At 42.3% G+C, this 21033-nt stretch overlaps 2 protein-coding genes across 2 annotated transcripts in view; one reads left to right on the top strand and one right to left on the bottom strand.

The window, feature by feature from the left end:
* The window catches only part of phlpp2 (PH domain and leucine rich repeat protein phosphatase 2), a 33958-nt gene extending 17758 nt beyond the window's left edge, over positions 1-16200 (top strand). Inside the window, exons 6-18 of the mRNA XM_053426135.1 lie at positions 159-305; positions 1129-1359; positions 3609-3811; positions 3982-4042; positions 4695-4790; positions 5472-5627; positions 6946-7146; positions 7516-7678; positions 7767-7897; positions 8122-8235; positions 8828-9022; positions 9141-9372; positions 10029-16200. Coding sequence (XP_053282110.1) covers positions 159-305; positions 1129-1359; positions 3609-3811; positions 3982-4042; positions 4695-4790; positions 5472-5627; positions 6946-7146; positions 7516-7678; positions 7767-7897; positions 8122-8235; positions 8828-9022; positions 9141-9372; positions 10029-11306 — 3208 coding nt within the window. The 3' untranslated portion in view covers positions 11307-16200. The remainder of the gene's footprint in view (positions 1-158; positions 306-1128; positions 1360-3608; positions 3812-3981; positions 4043-4694; positions 4791-5471; positions 5628-6945; positions 7147-7515; positions 7679-7766; positions 7898-8121; positions 8236-8827; positions 9023-9140; positions 9373-10028) is intronic.
* Positions 16201-16337: 137 nt separating this feature from the next.
* On the bottom strand, positions 16338-20456 carry marveld3 (MARVEL domain containing 3). The gene is made up of 4 exons (XM_053426295.1): positions 20003-20456; positions 18783-19046; positions 18500-18597; positions 16338-17640 (listed from the first exon to the last, which is right to left on the bottom strand). Exons 1-4 carry the CDS (start codon positions 20179-20181, stop codon positions 17030-17032), a joined length of 1152 nt encoding a protein of 383 aa, XP_053282270.1. The 5' UTR covers positions 20182-20456; the 3' UTR covers positions 16338-17029.
* Positions 20457-21033: the final 577 nt, after the last annotated feature.

Below are 21033 nucleotides of genomic sequence, written 5' to 3'. Positions count from 1 at the left end.
TGTTATAACACAGCTGTTATGTTATTTCTCAAAAACGAAATTAGCAGCAAACCTTAATAAACAAAACCAAAAAAGTTGATGTTCCTTGTTTTTGCAGATTTCTTTGCCTTCACCCTGTAAATGCTCATGGTCCTCCATGCTGCTCTGTCTTTGTGTAGGTTTTCCCAGCTGAAGAGTCTGAACTTGTCTCACAACCGTCTGGGTGTGTTCCCTGAATGTGCGTGTGAGATCCTCACCCTGACCGAGCTCAACCTCTCCTGCAATAACCTCCATGTGGTCCCAGTACAGATAGGAAACCTTCAAAGGTGCGACACAGTGAGACACATTCACCATGTACACACTGCAGACTTTACACAGTAAACTATAGATGTGTTGGGATACAGATCTACAAAGGGTACACACTTCACGATTTAGATAAGTTACTATAGCAGCACATGTAAAACTGAACCAATAGATGCCATAGGGGTTGATCCTAAAGAAAGACACACAGTGAAACATTGCATTCATTGCAATTGTTGCCACCTTTAGAAGACATAATGAGAGTTTTAAATGTGAAACTATACAGTCACACAGATTCCGAACAGTTGCGTTAAGCAGAAAATGTGAACATACTTAATTACAACATAATGATCATTTGATTATAATTTAGCAAATTTTCATTTTTCTTTATTATCTTACCTCTCAAAAATCCAGTATTCGAGTAAAAACAAACCATACGAGAAACAACCATGAAAAAAAATATTTAAAATGATCTGTGTTCTCTCAGAATTAAGGAAGATAATAAATTCTTCGGTATCAACATTTTAACGCTCTAACTTATTTTCTAAAAATATCATATTTTTGATTTCAATATTTTGTGATCTTGAACTCAAATTTAGTTCTGTCAGATTCTTTTTTGGATATAATTCATGTCCTTACGTTTTTTTGATAGAGTGAGTGAAAGAATAAATTGGGTTATGCAATCAGATGAAGTCAGGATGCTAAATCGCTCACATTTTCATGCTGTGTATCCACTTGATGTCGGCTGTTTCCCTGCAGATAATGACTGTATCCACAAAGAGGATATTTTGTCCACTCTTTGAAGTAAAAGTAAATAAAACATGACTGTTTTGACCTTTTGTCTCGTAGCCTGCAGACTCTGTCTTTGGATGGAAACCACCTCAGCTCCCTGCCCGAGGAGCTGGGTGACCTGTCCCAGCTCAACAGCCTGGGGCTCTCCTTCAACAACTTCTCCCACATCCCTGCTGTGCTGGAGCGGCTGAGTGCAGTGGACAAGTTGGCCATGGCTGGGAACAGAGTGGAGACTCTGGAGCTGTGTACTCTGGCCATAATGAGCAACCTGAAAAACATCGACCTCCGGTGAGGCCCGGCCCCGAGACACACAGCTCCCAACCTCTGCATAGTTCATAGTCTCTCTGTCGCTCTCTTTTCTAATCTTCTGATCCTTCTTTTCTCTCAACATTCCAATATATCATTAAACTATATCTGTCTACACAGGCGTTTAAGCTCTGTATCAGTAATAAACCCTGTCCATGCTATCACATCCGAAAACACGTCACCGATCACTTGCACCGTGCATGTTGGTGTAAACAGGAAGCAGTTGGTGTCTACTCTGCAGTCGGTTGCCTTGATACAGAAAATAATACCTTTGAGAAACAACTAGGGTGAAAAGTACGGTGATGGATTTATTTTCTTGGAGCGATGATGAGTTGAAACTGTCACTGACAGCCTTCACCGCTGGGAGTCAAGAGGTGACGAAGGTGGTAAGGGGAGATGCTGTCCTCTTCAAACCAAAATTGCCCCAAATTCCATCCTCATTGATAACCTGTAGATTCTGATATCTCCTCTCAGCGATCTCCACATCCCCTACCAGAGAGAGGGCCGTGTGTGCACATAAATAACTTGTGTGTGTAGATGAGCATCTGATAGTTACAGGGTTTGTACGGTCATGGAAAACCTGGAAAAGTCATGGGTTTTTAAAATGGGTTTTTCCAGGCCTGGAAAAGTCATGGAAAAAAATAATCTGTCAAAAGTTTTGGAAAAGTCATGGAAATTTGTTATATTCATATTTTCATGTCGTTCATTTACGCTGAGTTTTAAATAATTCGTATGCTTTTAAAGAAATATGCTCAAAATATAAGCAGGCATACTTGGGTTTGTGTCATTTAAGGTATACTTTATGCCTTGGAATTCTCATTGTTAGTTTGACTGCGACATTTTGTCACTTTTTCGCGTATATACCGAGATTTCACAAAATGTTCCGTCATGGAAATTTGGTTTAAAGTTATTAAAAAGTAATGGAAATCCATTGGTCAAAATGTGTATGAACCCTGTAGTTAATGCTGCTAACTACATCTCGGGATCTAGTTTATTTTTAAACGGTGAAACCCAACGAATCAAAAAGAACAGGAGGACAGCTCCCTTTGCCTCGCTCTACCTCTCTCTCCCACACAAACACACTGATCGCAGTCACGTACCCCACCACTCCTGTCACATTCTCCTTTTTACTGGTATTGGTAGATGCCAGGTTTGCTGATCCCAAATGGGTTTTATTTTCTGCGTTACCTTGATTCACACCTATGCTCCCACCTGGAGGCTGCCCTTCGGTCATATGCGGTTGTTGGCTTGGTAGCAGCTCCATAGGAACAGCTGGGGGCTAAGTGTCTTGCTCAAGGGAACCTCTGTGGTAGGTCATGATGGAGGGAAAAGCTTTGGTCATTGATTTTTCTCCACCAGTGGGAAGATCAGAACAGCTATGGCTGCTCCGCCCACTGCCAGCTAGTAACTCAACCCCAGGAGTGGAGTTGTGGTTTGGCAGTGGCAGGCGATATTTGTGAGGGCAAGGTGCGTCTGTGGTGGATTAGTGGGCTGGCAGCTCTCATAAAAAGAGAAATTGTTGTTTATTAACTGGATGAATGAGGTCAAGGAGAGCTTGGATCTCACAGTGGAGCACAGTCATAAACTCACACTCTTTGTTAGAGCTGAATAGTCAAATCTGAAATGAAATTTTAAAACAAGCTTCCCCCAGTGAAACATAGGATTTGCATCTGTCATTAAAAAAAACACATACACACAAAATCTTCCACGCCACAAATAGATTTTCACACCTGAGGTACTAATGTGTGTAATTAGCATTAAATGAGTTATTCTTTATTTTCAAATTCACATTAACTCTAGTATAACAGAGTTTGTGGAGTTTTCTGACAGTAATTATGCAAAGAAATGTGTGTTATTGCTTCTGGGTACTGAAAACAAGATGATATATGCAGATTAAAAATTGCTCTAAGGTAATTCAGTGAAATTAATTTTATGACTGTGCATGGTCAACTAGAAATATGTGTTACTCATATGTTCACACTGGAATTTTAGAAAACAGTGCATTTATTAGAGTAAACAGAAGTTGTATTTGCTTCCCAGTCATGTATTCAGACTATTTGTCACTGAAGATGGTTCAATTTGTCAACAGAAATACAGTTTGCAGAGTAGACTTCCTGCACTGAAACCTTTGTTAGATGTCACCTTAACTTTCCGTACAAAGGCGATCACCTCTGCTCCTGCCGTGATAACCGATGATATCTAATCCCTTGTGCTCTCCTCTGTTAATCCAGGCTGAATGGGCTGCGCTGGGTGAAGAGTGAGAGTCCAGACGCGGCGAGCCAGGTGACACAGCTGGACCTACGGGACAACTGCTTGGCCACGTTAGACCTGAGCTCCATCTGCAGCCTGGAGACTCTGCACTGCCAGCGCAACCAGCTGGTGACACTCACACTCAGCGGTTCCACACTGCGCATGCTTCACGCCAGCAGCAACCGTGAGTCCGACATGAGCGGCAACTCGCCGCTGTTATGGCCCGACTGTTTGTTTGACTGTGTGTTTCAGGCCTTTCTCCCCAGTGATGCGTGCATCTCATAAACACACACACACTTAAAAACAAATGGTCCAGATGTTGAGCTGCTGATTGCACTTTTATTCTGTCCACAGGCCTCACCACAGTCAACATCTATCCAGTCCCTAACCAGCTGACACACATGGAGCTATCACAGTGAGTTCTGGTTGGGAATAATCTGTTTCTAGAACAGAAGTTCTGTGCTTTAATATAGGGAGTTTATTCTAGTAGGGGTAAAAGATGGTGTAGCCAAATTTGAATGATTAATTGTATAATTGATAGCTAAACTCTTAAGAAGTGTTGAAGGAGAAGAACAAGCCCGTCTACAATATAATAATAATAATCAATGATGACCCTCAGTCCTCCTCTCAAATTGAGAATGGATGACTTGGTATACACGTTTGCCTTATACATAGAATTAAAGGCTGCTTTATTTTATTATATGTATTCAAAGCTGGGTGACTGTAGGTTTACTGATGCCCCAGTATGTCAGTGCTCATTATGTGTATGTCTGCCTCAAGCTGCTTTTGTACCAGATGCCAGGTGTAGAAAATATCTGTAGAATTTCCTTTTTCCATTAAACTTCCCATGATTTTGTGAACATACGGAATCCCATCATTTAAAATTAGAATAATGTTACCTGGAAAATATTAGATTTGCCTCCTATTTACTGTAATATCAACATTGTTTGCTTATCTGTACAGTGGAATTCAAGATGTCAACTCTGCTCAGTTTGAGGTTTGTGTGTGTATCTGTATGTGTGTGTGCGCTTTTGTGTGTGTGTGTGCGTGTGTGTGTGTTGAGACAGGAACCTTTTGGAGTACCTTCCGGACTGGGTGTGTGACTGCAGGAAAATTGAGATGCTGGACCTCACACACAACCTCCTGTCGGAGCTTCCTTCCAGGTTATTGGCCTTTTCTCTCACTATTCCTGACCCTTCTCTGCTCTGCCCTATTTCTTATGTTGTGTAACATGAATTCATTCAGCCTTGTGAACCAAACAGCTGGCTACACCATGCAGAAATAAGAGATCGGGAGTCTCAGTACACATGGTCAGGCTTTTTCATATCTCACGCTAATGCCAAACTGCCTTTCACGATGCCCAGTTGAAGATTTTGTGATGGTGGTGGAATCGTGGAAAGAACAAGGGACAACAACCAGCACTTATCAGTCAATTTGTGAAAAGCAGTATCTGTCTTCTGGTCGCAGCAGTAGAACGTGGCCTGCTGTAGTGCTTGGCTCAGACTGGCCATCACTAACTGCCAGCTCTCAGCCGAGGCACTGGCATTTGAATAAGACATGTGAGAAGCTCTTGCAAATGAGATAAGATTCCTCTCTGCACTGTTCCACCTCATGACTTCTGAGATGGTTTGAGGAGAGAAGAAAAGGCTGCTGTGTTGGTCTGTTTGGATAGCCAAGCTGCAAAGGTCTTTGATGGATTAGTTAGCATGTCTTGCCCTGTTTGATGAATCCATCCTCTGCTTCACAGTGGTCAAGTCTGCTCCGGGAGAAGATATACTTTGGTTCTTTGCCTTTTTGTTCTTGTCCTAATCCTGCTCTCTAATGTCTCCTCTGGCCTCGGACAGACTGCTCAACAGCTTGAGTTTGAGAAAGCTGCTGGCGGGGAACAATCGTTTGCAGAGAGTGCCTGACCTACTTGACCACGTCCCTCTGGAAGCCCTGGACCTCCAGCACAACAAGCTGGCTGAACTCCCTGAGAGTCTCTTTTACAAAGCCTTAAAGTGAGTGCCCCCAACCCCTTTTCTACCTTTTCTCTTTGTGTTTTTCTTTTCTGTTCTGTCCTCAACTCTTTTTATGCCATTACTCTCAGTCCGTTCTCAGCTCGTTCCTCTGCTTTGAAACTTTTACTTGTACTGTATTACCTGCTCTGTTATAGCTGAATATTCATCGCAGCTGACTGTTTTGGAAGTATAAAGTATAGATTGTATATTTCATCTCTAACATAATGAAGTAAAGATTGTATGTACAGTATCTATGTAGGGATTGTGGTCAAATCAGCGGCGCATTTGAGACCGTAACTGGAGCCTCGCTTGCGCTCCAATTTCCTGTGCGGTAAATCACTTAACACCCATTAGCAGTTCAGAAGCTCAAATGTGCTTTACCGTCTCTAAAGCAGGGACCTAATGGCAGTAACTGTTCTGAGCATGATGGGTTTCCTGATATCCTCCTTCCAAGAGCTGTGCAGCTTACGAGAGTGAGCGGCTACACTCAGGACTGATGAAAACAGTACGAGTGTGGCTTCAGAAACCAGGGTTATCATATTCATACTTGTGAAGACACAGGGTGACGTCAACAGTTTTTCGAAGGCTGCAGAGATATCACTGCGAGGCCTGACTTTGTTTTAAAGCAACAGCGGGATACGATTCACTTTTTCACGGGCCTGAAGGACAAGTTTTATTATTGTTCAGTATGTGAACACACAGGCAGTAACCTAACAACAGCACAAGCACCACCGAAGCTCAAATTACTGTCCGTACTCTACGCAGGCCTATGTGCATACTTCTTAAGAGTATCCTCTCCCACCAACAAAACTATCTGTCTTCTATCCTTTTCACTGCTGGAGCGGAGGTCAGCTTCACTTACATCCAGCGATTAATCTATTTGTACACACTTTGTCCTGGATGATTAAAAATGGATTCAGAGAGGGGAAAACGGGCAGTGGTAGTCTCACAGGAGGTTTCTGGCTGGCCAGGTCCTTTCTGTGTGGAATTTACATGTTCTCCATGTGTCTGAATGGGTTTCCGCTGATAGTCCAAAGACTATACACTATATATACTATAAATTGAATGATTGTTTGTCTCTATGTGTCAGTTCTGGGATAGTTGTTGATCTGTCCAGGATGTACCCGGCCTTTTGACCAAATGAGCTGCTCCTCCCGACTCTGAAATGACAACTGAGAAACAGAATTTGGGATCCCGAATTTTTGTCTTTAACTCCCAACAAGAGAGGAACGGCTGGATACAGTGTTGGATGAAACGCTGTCGATGTTCTCTACTGTAGCTTTTGTCATTCTCTATTGTTATTTGTCTTCCCTCGCAGCCTGAAATTCTTAAATGCGTCAGCCAATGCCCTGGAAAGCATTCCTCCTAGCAGCCAATCAGAGGAGAGCCTCAGCACGCTCCAGGAGCTCTACCTGACGGGGAATAATCTGAATGAGAACTGTGGTGCTCTGCTGGTTGGACACCAGAACCTGCGGGTCCTTCACATCGCCTACAACCAGATGCTCTCCTTCCCTGCCAGGTTTGTTGCTTTTGATCTCATGATAGTCAATAATTTAAATAAAGTGTTTGTCTTGTAATACACAAAAAAAAATAGTGTGTTTTTTTGTTGTTTTATTCTGTTTATCGTTTTCTCAAATTCATGGAACAATTCATTATATTTCATTGTTTCTTTTGTCCCTTAACTTATCACGTTTGATTCGATCGCTTATTTGGCATCATGATTTTCTGTTATGTGTTTCTGCCATAGTTCACTTACTGTATGTTTAATCTAGCATTAAGCCCTTGTAGAGTGTCATGTGGTTGTACCCAGTGAGGTGATGGTATTGTAAGTATTTTGACTCGTTTCCACTCACTGGCGTTTGTCCCTCTAATGTTTGTCTGTCTTTAGCAAGTTGAGTAAGCTGGAGCTGCTGGAGGAGCTCGACCTGAGTGGCAACAAGCTGAAGACGATCCCCTCCACTGTGTCCAGCTGTAAGAGACTGCACACCCTCATCGCACACTCCAACCACATTACTGTCTTCCCAGAGATCCTCAACCTGCCTGAGATCAAGGTCAGTTTTTTCCCCCCAGCCTGACTTGTTTAGTTTATGATCACGTTTAGCCTGTTTCAGCTAATGTGTCTTTGAAAAACATGTCTAGCTGGTGGATCTGAGCTGTAATGAGCTGACTGAGATCCAGTTGCCCGACTCGATGCCTGCTACTCTGCAGGATCTCGACCTGACGGGCAACAACAGCCTGATGTTGGAACACAAAACCCTCAACCTCTTCAGGTGAGTAACAAAACCCTGACCCCGTTAAAAAAAAATGATTGGAAATTACTTCCTGAAAATGTCAGTAGAAAATTAAGAACACACACATTGGTTTCAGATTGTGCAGTTGTCTATAGACCTACTTGGAGTATATGGGGTAATTCTTGAAGTGAAACATGTATTGTGTATGTATGTTGTGCATCCATTCCATTCATCCTTCTATTGTATTCTTTCTCCTTTTTCAGTCACATCACAACCCTCAAATTAGACCAGAAGCCCACCACGACAGCAGGGGACTCAATGAGTGCCCCCACTCCCTGGAACCATGGTTATTCTGAAATGAGCGGTCAAAGAAACAAGTGAGCACTGCTTTGGGTTCCTGTGTGTTTTATTTGTTTACTTGTGAACATATAGAGCTACATATATGAAGTAAATGCCGTGTACAAGTAAATCATTTGATATCCCCTAAATTAAGACACTTGACTATTCATTCAGTGTCTTTCTTGTCTACATGGGGTCTGTTACCCTGTAATTATTTTGTCAAATATATAATAACTCTTGACAAAATGTTTTTGTGCGTTGATTTAATGTATAGATCTCTATCTGGAAGTTCCCATAGAAACACAGAGCAGATGTCTACAACTGAGTCAGTATCTGAATCATTGACAGGCACCTACATAGCTCTGGCATCAGGACAGTCATTGGATCTTTTTAAAGCCTAGTTGGTGCAGTGGGGCCTAATAATTCTGTTGGATTTAATGCAATTCAATGCTTGTGCTAGTGCTGAGAGCCCGGCTGCTCCTCCAGGCTCATGGGCACCACAGGGGCCCTGACAGCAGCGTCTTATATCAGCTGTCACCCCCTTGACCCGGAGGAGCAGTGTTGCATGCTGAAGCGTTTATCTCTGAGTGTAAGGTCTATTTGTTAAAGTGGATATTCCTTTGGCGACAGGTTGTGTGTGTCTGTGCTGACTGTCGACCGGTTTGGAGACGGGGTGGAGGCATGTTACGGTATCTTCGATGGAGACCGCAATGAGGAAGTGCCTCGGCTGCTGCAGTGCACCATGGGAGATGTGCTGTGTGAGGAGCTTCAGCACTCCAGTATCGACAATGTGTACATGTGCAACACTTTCCTCACCTCACACAGGTAAGAAGGGTTTTTAGTTAATCTTCATTAAACCATTTTGTACCAAGAAACTGCAGTCGCTGCTGTGTGAGGCTGTAACTGGTGACTTTAAGAGTTTGTTTCTCTTGGACTGGGACAGGAAACTAGGAATGGCTGGACAGAAACTGGGTGCTTCTGCCTTGTTGTGTTACTTCCACCACAAGCCTTCAGATCCGGGAGGCTACCTCAGCCTCACTGTGGCCAACGTGGGCACCTGCCAGGCAGTGCTGTGTCGGGGCGGCCGACCCGTACCTCTCTCTAAGGTTTACAGTTTGGAGAACTGCACTGAGGAGATGGAGAGAGTTAAACTCAGTAAAGCCATAATTACAGAGGTAATGAACAGCTCATATGTTTGTGTGTTTACATCAGAGCCTTTATGTATAACATTTGATCAAATGCTAATGTGTAGCTTCATATTCTGAAAGACATGTAAGATATGATAAGATAAATTATATCGATAGACAAACTGAAGACATTCACTTGTAACAGCAGCGAACAAGTCAGAATGAGGTAGACAAAAAAATCGAAATATAAAAAGTCTATAGAGAGAATAATAAATGTTGAATATGTTATTGAGGAGAGTGCAATGGCAGAGGATGAATGCACAAGCATCTTAAGCTGCAAGTTTATATTTGGTAGAGATATTTGGATAGATTTGTCTATATATGTGCAGATTAGACCCTCACTACGTATTAAGTCAGATACGGTATACCAAACAAATATACCATGCTATTATATATAAATGTAGGTATATACATGGATATAAACTGTATATTTCATATAGCACAACTAACGAAAGTTGTATATACAGTTTATATATGCAAATGCCATTTTCTGTTAGAAAAAGTGCAAGTCATGATAAGTAGAGTGACAGTGCAGTATTCAATTTGTTTATCGGATGGTATTGTAGAGACCGACAGCAGATAGCAGACTTTATTATGAAGCTTCACATTGATTCACGACTCTAATTGCACTTCCTGTTTTATAGGATAACAAAGTGAGTGGAGTGACATGCTGCTCTCGGCTGCTGGGCTGCTCTTACCTGACTCCCTGGGTGCTTCCAAAGCCCTGGGTGCACACTGAGCCGCTCTGTTCCCAGGATGAGTTCTTGATCCTGGGTAATCGAGCTCTGTTCGAGTGGGTCTCCTACCAGGAGGCCGTGTGCACCGTGCAGGCTGTGCGAGATCCACGTGCTGCTGCCAAGAAGCTGTGTACACTCGCCCAGAGCTATGGCTGCAAGGACAACATCGGGGCTGTGGTGGTGTCGCTGCATATCGGCGAGGACAGCTGCACCTGTGAGCCGCCAGTCTCCACCACTGAGCCCCGCGGTGCCCCTCCGGTCCCTGCGCCTGTAACCGTGACCCCGGGCCCCAGTGAACCAGCCATCCTTTCATCCAGCAGTGGTATTGTCTCTGAGTTCAGCAGTGAGACGTCAGCCTCAGAGGTGGGCAGTGAGGCGGGGTCCACCGCTTCAGACGAGCACCAATCATCTGGGCCCGCACCCCGCCCAGAGAGACGGTGCAGCCTACACCCTGCCACTACGCTGTGTGGGATCATGGTGCCAGGCTCAGGTGGTTCAGGAACCCACCCGGGCCTATTCCAGCGTCAGCCCTCCTGTGCTACGTTCTCAAGTAACCAGTCCGACAACGGCTTGGACAGTGACGATGAGGCTCCACTTGAGGGGGTCATCTCCAATGGCAGCAAGTTAGAGGTAGAGGTGGACATCCACTGCTGTGCTTTCCAGCTACGGTCAGGGTCCACCGAGAGCGCCCAAGACTTTGACCTTGACAAGCGTCACTCTGACTACCCCAACGGCAAAATGCGCAGACAGAACAGCGTGGTGGTTTCTGCCACAAACGGCTGCCTGCTGGCTGTGTGTGGGAGAGAGATCGCTGACCTTAAGAAGTCCCCTTCCACGTGCAGCTTGTTTGGGAAGAAGTTGTCCAATGGCTCCGTGGTGGCTCCTGAGGACAGTCACAATCTTATTGAAGTGGCACTGGAGGCTCCAAAGAAAAAGTCTGGTTACTTCAATGCCCCAGCACAGCAGGACCCAGAGGATCAGCTGATTGTTCCACCAAGTCTGGAGCAGGAAGTCAGGGAGCAGTTAAGAGGCCAGAGCCCGCTCGTCTCAGGCTCCTCCCTAACACCCTCCTTCAAAGAGCCTGTGTGGGATCATCCACACCCTCCTGCATTTCCCTCCAACATGGTTCCAGGTCCAGGCCCAGCTCCCTTTCTACAGCAGGAAGTCTACGATACTGCCCTCTAGGGGGGGGACACAGCAGAGCGGCATGTGGCTGCAGTTCTGTGAACGTGCCATTCCAGGGAAGAGGAAGAGATATTTCTCACACGTGTGGGATATTCCAATTCAAGTTGCCATTCAGATCCATTGTGAGGACAAGACAAACCTGTTGGACCTTGACAGTCGTCATCAGCGATGTGGTACCATTAAGTCGAGGTCATGGGCTACTACTGAGTATCCAAGAAAACAGGGGTGACCAAGTTCCTACTTCATAACACGATGTTGTGAAAAAGATTGCAGGTTACTATAGAGTAAAACCAACCTGACCTGACATGGGGTACCTCATGTGTGTAAACATGTCAGCAAAATTTCCCTTTACTTGGAAAGTCAAGCAATCTGGAGGGTGTGTACGTGCAGATGGTGTTCAGTGAGGTCAAATCTCCTCTCCGGGGACTCTGTGGTCTCTCAGGTTCCGGAGAGAAGCCCTGTGACTGAGACTTGAAGAAGTGCCTACGATCCAGCCTAGAGCTCCTCCACGTCCAGGCTGTGTTTAGGGATGTGAGCTTGTTAGTTAAGGACAGACCGTGTCTCCGAGAGACCAGCGCTGGCACAGCTTTAGCTCTCCTCCTCTTCCTGTGGCTTACAAAGGGAACACGCAGTACAGATGCGTGTAAGGCTCATTGGATAAGAAGAGGCGAGGACAAAATAACTGCATTTACATGGCCAGAAACATTACATTTTCATTGTAGGCATGTTTTATTTTTAATAACCCCACACAATATAGATCGAAAATCGCATATATCAGATAAATTAATTATTATACACACTCATAATCAGCCTCTAGCTGATGTTGTGTGCTTGAGCTGCTGACACTGAGATTGAAAGGTATTTCCATTTAGAGAATTGTATTTTTGAAAACTGATAATTATAATATAAACGTCATTCAACTCTAGTGAGCTGATTTGTCGTGGATTCAAAAATCCTGTGATCAGTATAATCTGTGACTCACATGGTCATCTTCAAAACTACACAGGAAAAAAAAGTTAAATTTATTTTCATATGACTTAAGTATTGCAGTTTAACATTTAAAAACCATACAACAGAGAAAATAAAGAAAGATATAGAATAATAACATATATAATATTTGAGGAATACTTAAAGATAAATGAAATATATATAAAACATAATTAAGGTCAAGCAAAATAGCATTTAAAAAGGTAAATGCTAAATCTGTGTGAAGTCAACCTGTTAGATGTCCACTCATAGTCTTTAAAGGATGAGTGTTTAAATATTGTCCCTGTAACACTGTCCAAATAATCATCTCATTTAATTTATTATTTTTTAACAAACCAGTTGATGCACAAAACTAAAATATTCCACTGTGTATCATTACAAAATGAAGGATACATGCAATCTTTTTATGTATTGCAAATTATGAAATATTTTCCTGGTACTAAGATTGTGCATTTTAGTATTTATCCAAACTTTGGAGGCTGCTTCACTTTTACATTTCTAAACATCCACCCACGTCCCTGGGCGCTACTGACATTTGAACTTCTCATTTCAAATCTTTTTCTTCGGCTCACCTCTCCAAAGCACAACCCAGGTGATTGTCAGTGTGCGTTATTGTTATGGTTTCGTCTGGTTTCCTGGAAGATCTGGTCTGTGCACACAAGGTGTCACACATTTTGGAGCAGGTCACACATTTCTTGTTGGAATTATAGAAGGAAGTTGTCCATTTTATATAACTTGATATAGCTTCTCTTGGTCACTCAGACACATTGCATCGATCCTTATTCCTGATCTAGAGACGATGTTTCCGGAGGATTCAGAGGATGTGCTCTATTTTCTCTATTTAGTTACACACTGTGTTTTCCTAATTGTTTCCTTAAAAAAAATGTATGACCAATCATATTCATCTCAGTTGAAAGGGGGTTGTCAAAAACTACATCACTAACATTACTGCCCCCACCTTGTGCCAAAAGAGAGGACAGCTCTGCTGCTGGGCTGCTGTGCTCATGACGGCCATACGTTTGGTTATAGCTCGTGGTTTCTACATTAGATGTATATTTTTATGTAGCACTCCAACTTGGTAGTGGTGCAGTTCTGGCATTCCTCAGCTGAAACCCGGCTGGACCTTTCAGTGTTCCCTTTAAGCCTTAAAGTAAAACACGACTCCTGGTTTTTAGAAGATGGAGCCCCTCGATTCATCCACTTGTGTTCAGTGTGTTACTGAACTCTTCAGCTCTGCGGAGGAGGTTTTTTATTAAAGCACCCCCCCCCCCCCCCCCGCTCCTTTTGTCTTTGCTCCACAGGAATGAGTGATAAGTCGCTGCTGAAGCCTTAACTGATGTGTGAGTCTGAAACTTTTCCCTGTAATTTAAAAGTTTTGTCTCTTGAAAGGATAAAAAACTGTTAAAAGCACTTTGTACATAAAAAAAAAGTAGTGATTTTAATATATGAGATAGTGATCAACATGGTGTGTTGCGATTTATTGGGGCTTCCCTCAGCCCAACATATCACCTCTTCTTTAAGAATACATAGCCAGTGAGAATGATGACAATTAATTTATGATCGTTTTTAATATAATGAATAATTCCCATTTTAGTAAATATGATTTTGTTTCATCAGAATTTTGTCTTGACAGCTATTTAAAGTTTAAACAAGAGCACCACAAACAGCAGCATCCTTAACATCACTAACACTACAGTAATCTGCCTGTAAAAACTAAATTATTGGGCCCCCTTCTGGCTGAAAATGACGACACAGTTATAATTACCATTATTTATGTATCTAGAAACATACATACCTTTATTTATATATCTAGTATTTAAAGCTGGATAAAAATATTGAGCTAATTGATACCTTACCAGTATCATCCTGGTAATGTATTAATTACCAGGATGGAAAGTACTACGTGGAAATGGTTTCGGAAATTTCTCATTTAAGTAGTAATAAATAATGAGTTTCCTCCTTATGCTTATTAATTATTCACTTATTTTAACTGTAGGTTGTTTTTCCTTTTTCTAAATTCACCAGTGGGAATTTAAGGCTGATCATTTATTTCCAGCCACTATATTGATCAGTGTCTGAGATGCCAAACACCCGCGACTCTGTGTGGTTCTGACTCTTTGCCTTTCACCCACACACGTTATCCGGTGTCTGGACTGATGTCGGTGAAACACTGGGGGCCACCGGGGGTGCACCTGCCACAGGCCACAGGAGGAGCTAGAAAGAGCTGCAAGACAAATGATTGTGAATACTATTAGTACACGTCTGAAACAAGGTTTGGGGAACTGAGCTGTTTATAGTGAGTTTGGAGTTGGAGAAGTTAAACTTCCCTAAAGGTTTCATACTAAGTAGTGGTGTTTGCAACAGATGTTGCCAACTCCCCCATACAAATATGCAAAATGTGTATAAATATAAATGTAAACCAGAGTTTCATTTTCCATCACCTGAATCCACAAAAATCTTTTTTTTCAATTTGTCTGAAAATAAATATTGACTGATGTGTGTATGTGTGTATGATACATGTGCTTTGTATGTAATTTGCTCCTTTATCTTTTTGTGCTACTTTGCAGTGTAGTTTTATTATTCTGGGCCCAGTTTTTGCCAAGGCAGGCGTCGACTGTATCGCACATTTCGTGCTCCTCTAAAACCACTTGGGTCACTTTTTTTACACATCTGTTCGCTCACTGTCCACTTCTACTGTCTGTCCCCTGGCTGCCATCACATATTCACCTGCGGTCCTGACTTCTGTACATTTCCAACGTGAAGCGTGTTCCATGAAACAAGCCATTAGGATCTTAATCAGTGTGCATGTACATATGCCAACAGTGTGCGTAGATACAGGAAGAGGGAGCACAGGGTACAGTGCATTGAATTTAAATATTCCCTTTAATTCTTAAGTGGAGGGGTCCAGTGGTAAAAAGCTCATCACCCACCTTCCTGCACCAAATTTTGAAAAAGAGTAGGCCACAGCGTTTTGTGGCCTACTTTTTTTTTACCTGCGCATCATTTGCTACGTGTACAGGATCGTTTTGTGTCTGCACAACATAACTCGCTCCTTGTACAACTACAGTCTGTTGCAACATGTCTTTTATGTGTATGTAAAATGAAGCTTAAGTGCACACGTACAGTAAGTGTATGCATGCTCGTGTGAATAAAGGACCGACTGTAATTCTGTGTGAACGTGGTGAATGGAACCGATTGAAGAGGTTTTCCAGTTGTTTAACATGTGACCAAAGTAGCCGTTGTTTCGATTTTCACAGTTCCTTTTCTCCGCATTAGTTTTCTAGAAATGCTTGAATATTTTTTTCACAATGCCAAGAAGCCGACGTTTATTTTTGTACCTCATTGTTTTCATGCAAATCTATATTTCTCTCTCCACCACAGAATCTGAAGTGACTGAGATTCCACATAAATCGGTTTCTCATGATGGTACTTTTATTTCAAGTTACTAATTATGACTGTATTTAGTGTTCAAAGCATGCCCTGAATATAAGTAAGGCTAAAAACATACAAAATGGGTTTTATTTGGACAAAAATGGAATCATATCTAATATTTTTGGGTTTTGTATTTTAGCATGCAGATTGCTGCTAAACTTTTAGGTTTATGTTTAAGGATTTATTATTTAGTAGAAGGACTAACAATGAGCACTTTCGCTGTGTGTCAGACAGAACTGTATTCCCCTGAATTTTGAGAGAGGAAGGTAGTCGTCGTTTTATTTGAAATGCTGCTATTTTTAGTTTTAAGCAGACGAGCTGTTTTTAAATTAACTTTAAGCCAAGTAGCAATAAACTTTTAACTGTGATTTGTTTTGGGTTTTTTGTCCGGTGTCCATTTTGCTCACCATTCCATGATGATTTCATGCCAATAAATATGATCAAAGTCACTGTCTTTGGTCAGTATAAGATATGATGTGGATTGTAGTGTGTTGTCATTCATTTTAAATACCCACACTATGTAACAGGAAGTGGTATTTTTCAAGGTCCCTATGGATGTGATGTTCTTTGTTATTCTCAGGTCAAGAAAATGAATCACAGGAACAATCATGGTTAACACTGATAAACACAGTAGATCTGTGTTTTATTAGAAAGGTTTAAACAGGACAAGACTGGAACAAAGTGTGACTGCTTTGTTCAAATTGATTCCAAGGAAATAGAAAGATACTGTCGCTCAATGGCAACACTGATAACTGGACATTTTCCCTCAGCAGTGTGTATCAAGATTCACTTTGAAGGATAAATGATCCACAGACTTTGCTGAGATCTATGGAATCCAAAATAATTTAGTCGTGGGATATAAAAGTTATTTGACCTATGAGATGTCGGCCTATAGAACATATCAGCCAACCTCGTCCTTAAAAGTAAAGACAAATGCTGATATACTTACACACCCTATTCCAGAAGGAATTAAATGATATTATCACCTTTGTCAATCAGTTTACAGTGATACTAAAGTAAGTAATTAAATATAAAGTAAATAATCAAATGCTATTTGAGTTGTTTATTATAACTTCACAGCTACACACAAAAGACAAACATGTATGGAAACTGGTTAAGAGGTAAAAAATGTAAAAGTATTCTCCCTTATAAAAATGTAAACAATTTATCAAAGTATAAAAAAGTGGATAAAAAGTGGATACTAGAAGTGAAGACCTAATATGGAAAAAAAACTAACACTGTTTCTTCTCACAGGGATTCTTTCTCAATCCCACTGCCGCCATATGTCGAGGAGAAAAGGCAGCTTAAAAACGATCGTCCTCATTTGTTCTTTGCCTCTTTCGCTCTCGCACTGACCTGAAAGCTCTGATAGCTAACACCGTACCAAAGATGAACACCCCCACCCCCACCACCCCGAAGAGACCTCCTGCGATGTCCGCCCCGTGGAACTTGCACTCAAAGCCCTTGTGCCCTTTGCTCTTGTACATTTGCTCCCTCTCCGTACAGATGGGATTATTGTAGGTTTCCTGCAGCTTAATGAAGTAGAAGGCCAGGGCAGGGATGTAGCCCAGGCCGATCAGGAAGTTCAGCAGAGCCTCCCCCAGCAGCACAGGCGGAAAGCGGTAAGGGACTCGGAAAATCCCCAGGCCCAGCATGATGCAGGCGTAGACCATCAGACACCCGCCGCAGGCCATGGTGAAGACGTACGGGGGCAGCTTGAGCTGATGGAACAGCCGGTCCAGCTCCTTCACCCTGTCTGCGTCGGCCCCGGTGAAGGCATTGGCTCCACCAAAGTGGTAATAGTAGATGCCACCCAGGCTGGCCAGGTCCCGGTAACCCCCCTGGTTGCTGTGTGGCACCCCAGCACAGATGACGAGGAGCAGATTCACAAGCACCTCCATAAGCTGACACAGACCTGGAGGCAGGACCAAAATTATACTGACGAGAATGAAGAGCTTTAAATGACGAGTAAATTTATTTTGAGAATTTCAAATATTCAAAATAAATAAGCAGCGTTTTTTCTGATAAGCGGATTTGCTGCTTTTATTTGTCATAAATGATAATTACTTTCTTTTTTTCCAAACAAAAAAAGACCTGATTTAATCCAAGAAACCTGTTTTCTGACATTTTAAATACAAAATTATTAAACATCAAAAATCGTTTTCCCATTCCAGCATTTGAAGGAGCTCATAATAGTAAGCTACTTTATTACCTCCGCCAAGGAGATGTTTTCACTCCTGTGCACTTGGTTGTCGGTTTGTTTGGTCGTAAGCACGGTAACACAAAGAACCGGGGGCGGATCCAGTTTTCATTTTTCTTGCACAGTGTAGGAATTTTTTGAGGTGTTTTCCCAGGGAATAATTGGTGGTTGTGGATTTTGAAATAATATTAATGGGACTGATATCTGTCAATGTGTGAATTTTGGTGCAGCTCAATTGAATTGGAGGGGAATGTTTGGGTGTCGGTGGAGGTACAGCTTGTGCCTTGTGAAGGTTACAACTGAAGGAACAAGCACTGTTTCAACATAGACCTGAGAACATTGAACTGATTTCACACTTCAAATCAGAACAGCACAAGTGCTCCGTTCTGACTCGTCGCTCGCTCTGCACTTCTCAAGGAACTTTTAGTGGGTGATTTAAAAAAAGGAAAAATAACATGAAATGTAATATTGTTAAATATATCCAGGGGCCCTCGTAACAAATTCTAGAAATTTACTGTGAAGCTTTGATTGCATTTAACATTTCCCAGAAGGACCCTGTGATAAATATACTTGCCTCTACTGGTTAAGATGTATTTCAGATTGTAAAGATTTCGTCTGTGTTGTGGCTCATAACTCTCCTCTTCAGAGTGAGGCACTGGTGTCTCTCTGGACCTGTAAAAACAATACAGTTTGTTTTCACTGAGTTAGATTCAATACTTCCTCTGCAAAACATCTAATTTCACATATATTACAAATAAGCACGTTACATAGCCCTGCCCTAGGTGCTCTTCAGTTTCAGTGGAAAGACATGACAGCGAGTGCTGGCCGTTGTTTACAGAGAGCATCAGGTCCCTTACAGTGTGGAGTGTCCTTCACGGCCGTGGCTGTGGTCCCTGTAAGCAGGTGGCTCCTTCTGAGGGGCAGATGTCATGTCCCTCTGCCTGTCTTGTTGGGGCCTCCTGTCACCAGCAGAACCTCTGTTGTCCGTGTCTCTGGGCTTCTGGTTGCGACCTCTGTCCCCGGAGGGAGGGTGATGGTCTCCATCGTGTGAGGGGTCCCTCTCCCTGCTCCTGTACTCATCGCTCCTCTGCTGGTGTCTCCCCCTCTCTGGCATCTTCTGCCTACAAAAGAAGATGTGGACATGAATCCTCTTACAGACTAATAGATTAAGTAGATTGTTGGCTTATGCCTCTGTTGCTGCCACCGTGGACAGTAAAGATACATTAAGGGTTAATTAATGGAGATGAACGGCTGGGTTAGGTGAAGGTCCGAACACAGAGGTTTTTCCATTACCTCCCCCAAGGTCTGTACGATTTCACCCCTGTGCATTTGTTGGCTGGTTTGTTTGTAGGCAAGTTTACACAAAACATCTGGTGGACGGATGCGGTATGGCCCAGAGATAAACCCATTGAAGGGGGGGGGTTACTACGGAATACTTTGTGGATATTGATTGACAAAATCCGGCATATTTAGGGAACTGATATATGAGCGTGTGAAATTAGGTGGAGCTTGGTTGAATCTAAGGGGACTGTTGGGCCTTGGTTGAGGAATACATCCAACTGAGGGCCAATCAGAATGGGCTGGTTTAGAATGATTTGGGGCCCACATGCAGAAGAAGGACATAATGACAGTAATTATTCAGAGTCAGGGTCCAGATAAAAGACAACACACCTACATAGAATAAAATATATACAAAATGAACAAACAAAAAAGCATGACTGTGCTTAACCATATATTTGATAAGACCAAGCTTATTTAAATTTTCAGATTTGGGATAGATTGAAAAGACTCCTGCAGCCACAAACATTTCACTCGCACTAGACCATCGAGGACTCTCAAGTAAGATTCTCCAGTTTGTATACGCTGGCTTTCATAGTTATACATCTGATCATATAAAGTAAAAAATCTAAACAGTCGTTAACGTGATTTCATGTGAACATGGGAGCCCAAAGGATAGTCGACATTGAAACAGTCGGATCTCCCCTCTCACAAAGTTCGTCTGTATATTTCAATGTTTTACGTGAAAGTGAAAGAGTCGACGGCTCGTGAAGAAGACGAATATGTCATAATTTCTTACTGTGAGAGTCTCTCCGCGATCCGGTCTTGTTTACGTCCACACACCGAGAAAGTAACAATCCAGTTTATCACACTTCCGGTTTCACATTTCCTCCTGCCGTCATCCACCTGTTCTGTGCCACGCCCACTAGTTATCACCTGGGAATTCAACTTTACTCTCTGCAGGTTCTTGTTTCGCATTATATCATCATAAGGTTAATGAAATACATGAATCAAGTTTATGTTAAACCTCGGATTATAAACCCGTTATTGTTTTGTTTTACTATTGGTGACAGAATAAAACCAGACATCTTTGAATCCACTGCTCTGCTCATACTGGAGTGTAAAGTGCTGACAGTGAGCGTCTCTAAATGTCAATAGAAACCGGAAAGAGTATAAAAAATGTCAGACTCAACTTCCAAAAACAAAAAATTTGGCGAATCATGCCTCAACCCGGACGTGAACGCACACAGCGCACGCGGTCACGGTCATGAAGCTAGTGGTAAAATTCCTATTTGGTGTTTCCGGTCTGGCATTCACAATTCAAAATAAATGTGTCTTAAAAGTGTGACCGTCTGATGTTTGTCCCTCGTGTGACGACCATGTGCTCATTCAGTTGGTGTATTCAGCAAATTCAGAAATTCAAGCTATGACCAAGGAATGTAGTGATATACCATTTAAACTAAAGACCTCAATGGTTGAAGCTACACTCTACCTTACTTCAGGAACACACCCATAATGTATGTAATGTCATTATTACTGACTATGGCATATTATTTTTTTACTTTCCTGTGAGTCAATTATTTGCGTAATAAAATGTGCTTTTGGGGAATATGACTAACTATTTTAACTGTTATGATGGGCAAGCTAGTTTATGATTAATAATATAATTATTATATAACAGTAAACAATAGTAAAATACTGACAGGGAACCTTTCTTCTAGTTTCAATACTTGACTACTTCTGACCCACAGTAAATAACAGGAGGGGAAGTCTCTGGGGGGGAGGAAAGAGACCTTTATTGTGAAATCCGGGGGCGAACCCTGACCGGAA

Source organism: Pleuronectes platessa, chromosome 1 (assembly GCF_947347685.1).
Source record: "Pleuronectes platessa chromosome 1, fPlePla1.1, whole genome shotgun sequence".
Classification (NCBI taxonomy): domain Eukaryota; kingdom Metazoa; phylum Chordata; class Actinopteri; order Pleuronectiformes; family Pleuronectidae; genus Pleuronectes; species Pleuronectes platessa.
The sequence above is the reverse complement of the archived record's forward strand: the minus strand, read 5'-3'. Positions and strand labels throughout refer to the sequence as shown.

Excerpts from the sequence above, each read along its gene's own strand:
- marveld3 (XM_053426295.1), bottom strand. The coding sequence starts at position 20,181 with ATGCGAAACAAGAACCTGCAGAGAGTAAAGTTGAATTCCCAGGTGATA. Across the intron at positions 19,047-20,002 it reads ATCGCGGAGAGACTCTCACA|GCAGAAGATGCCAGAGAGGG; the intron begins GTAAGAAATTAT and ends CTTCTTTTGTAG. Across the intron at positions 18,598-18,782 it reads CGTGAAGGACACTCCACACT|GTCCAGAGAGACACCAGTGC; the intron begins GTAAGGGACCTG and ends TTGTTTTTACAG.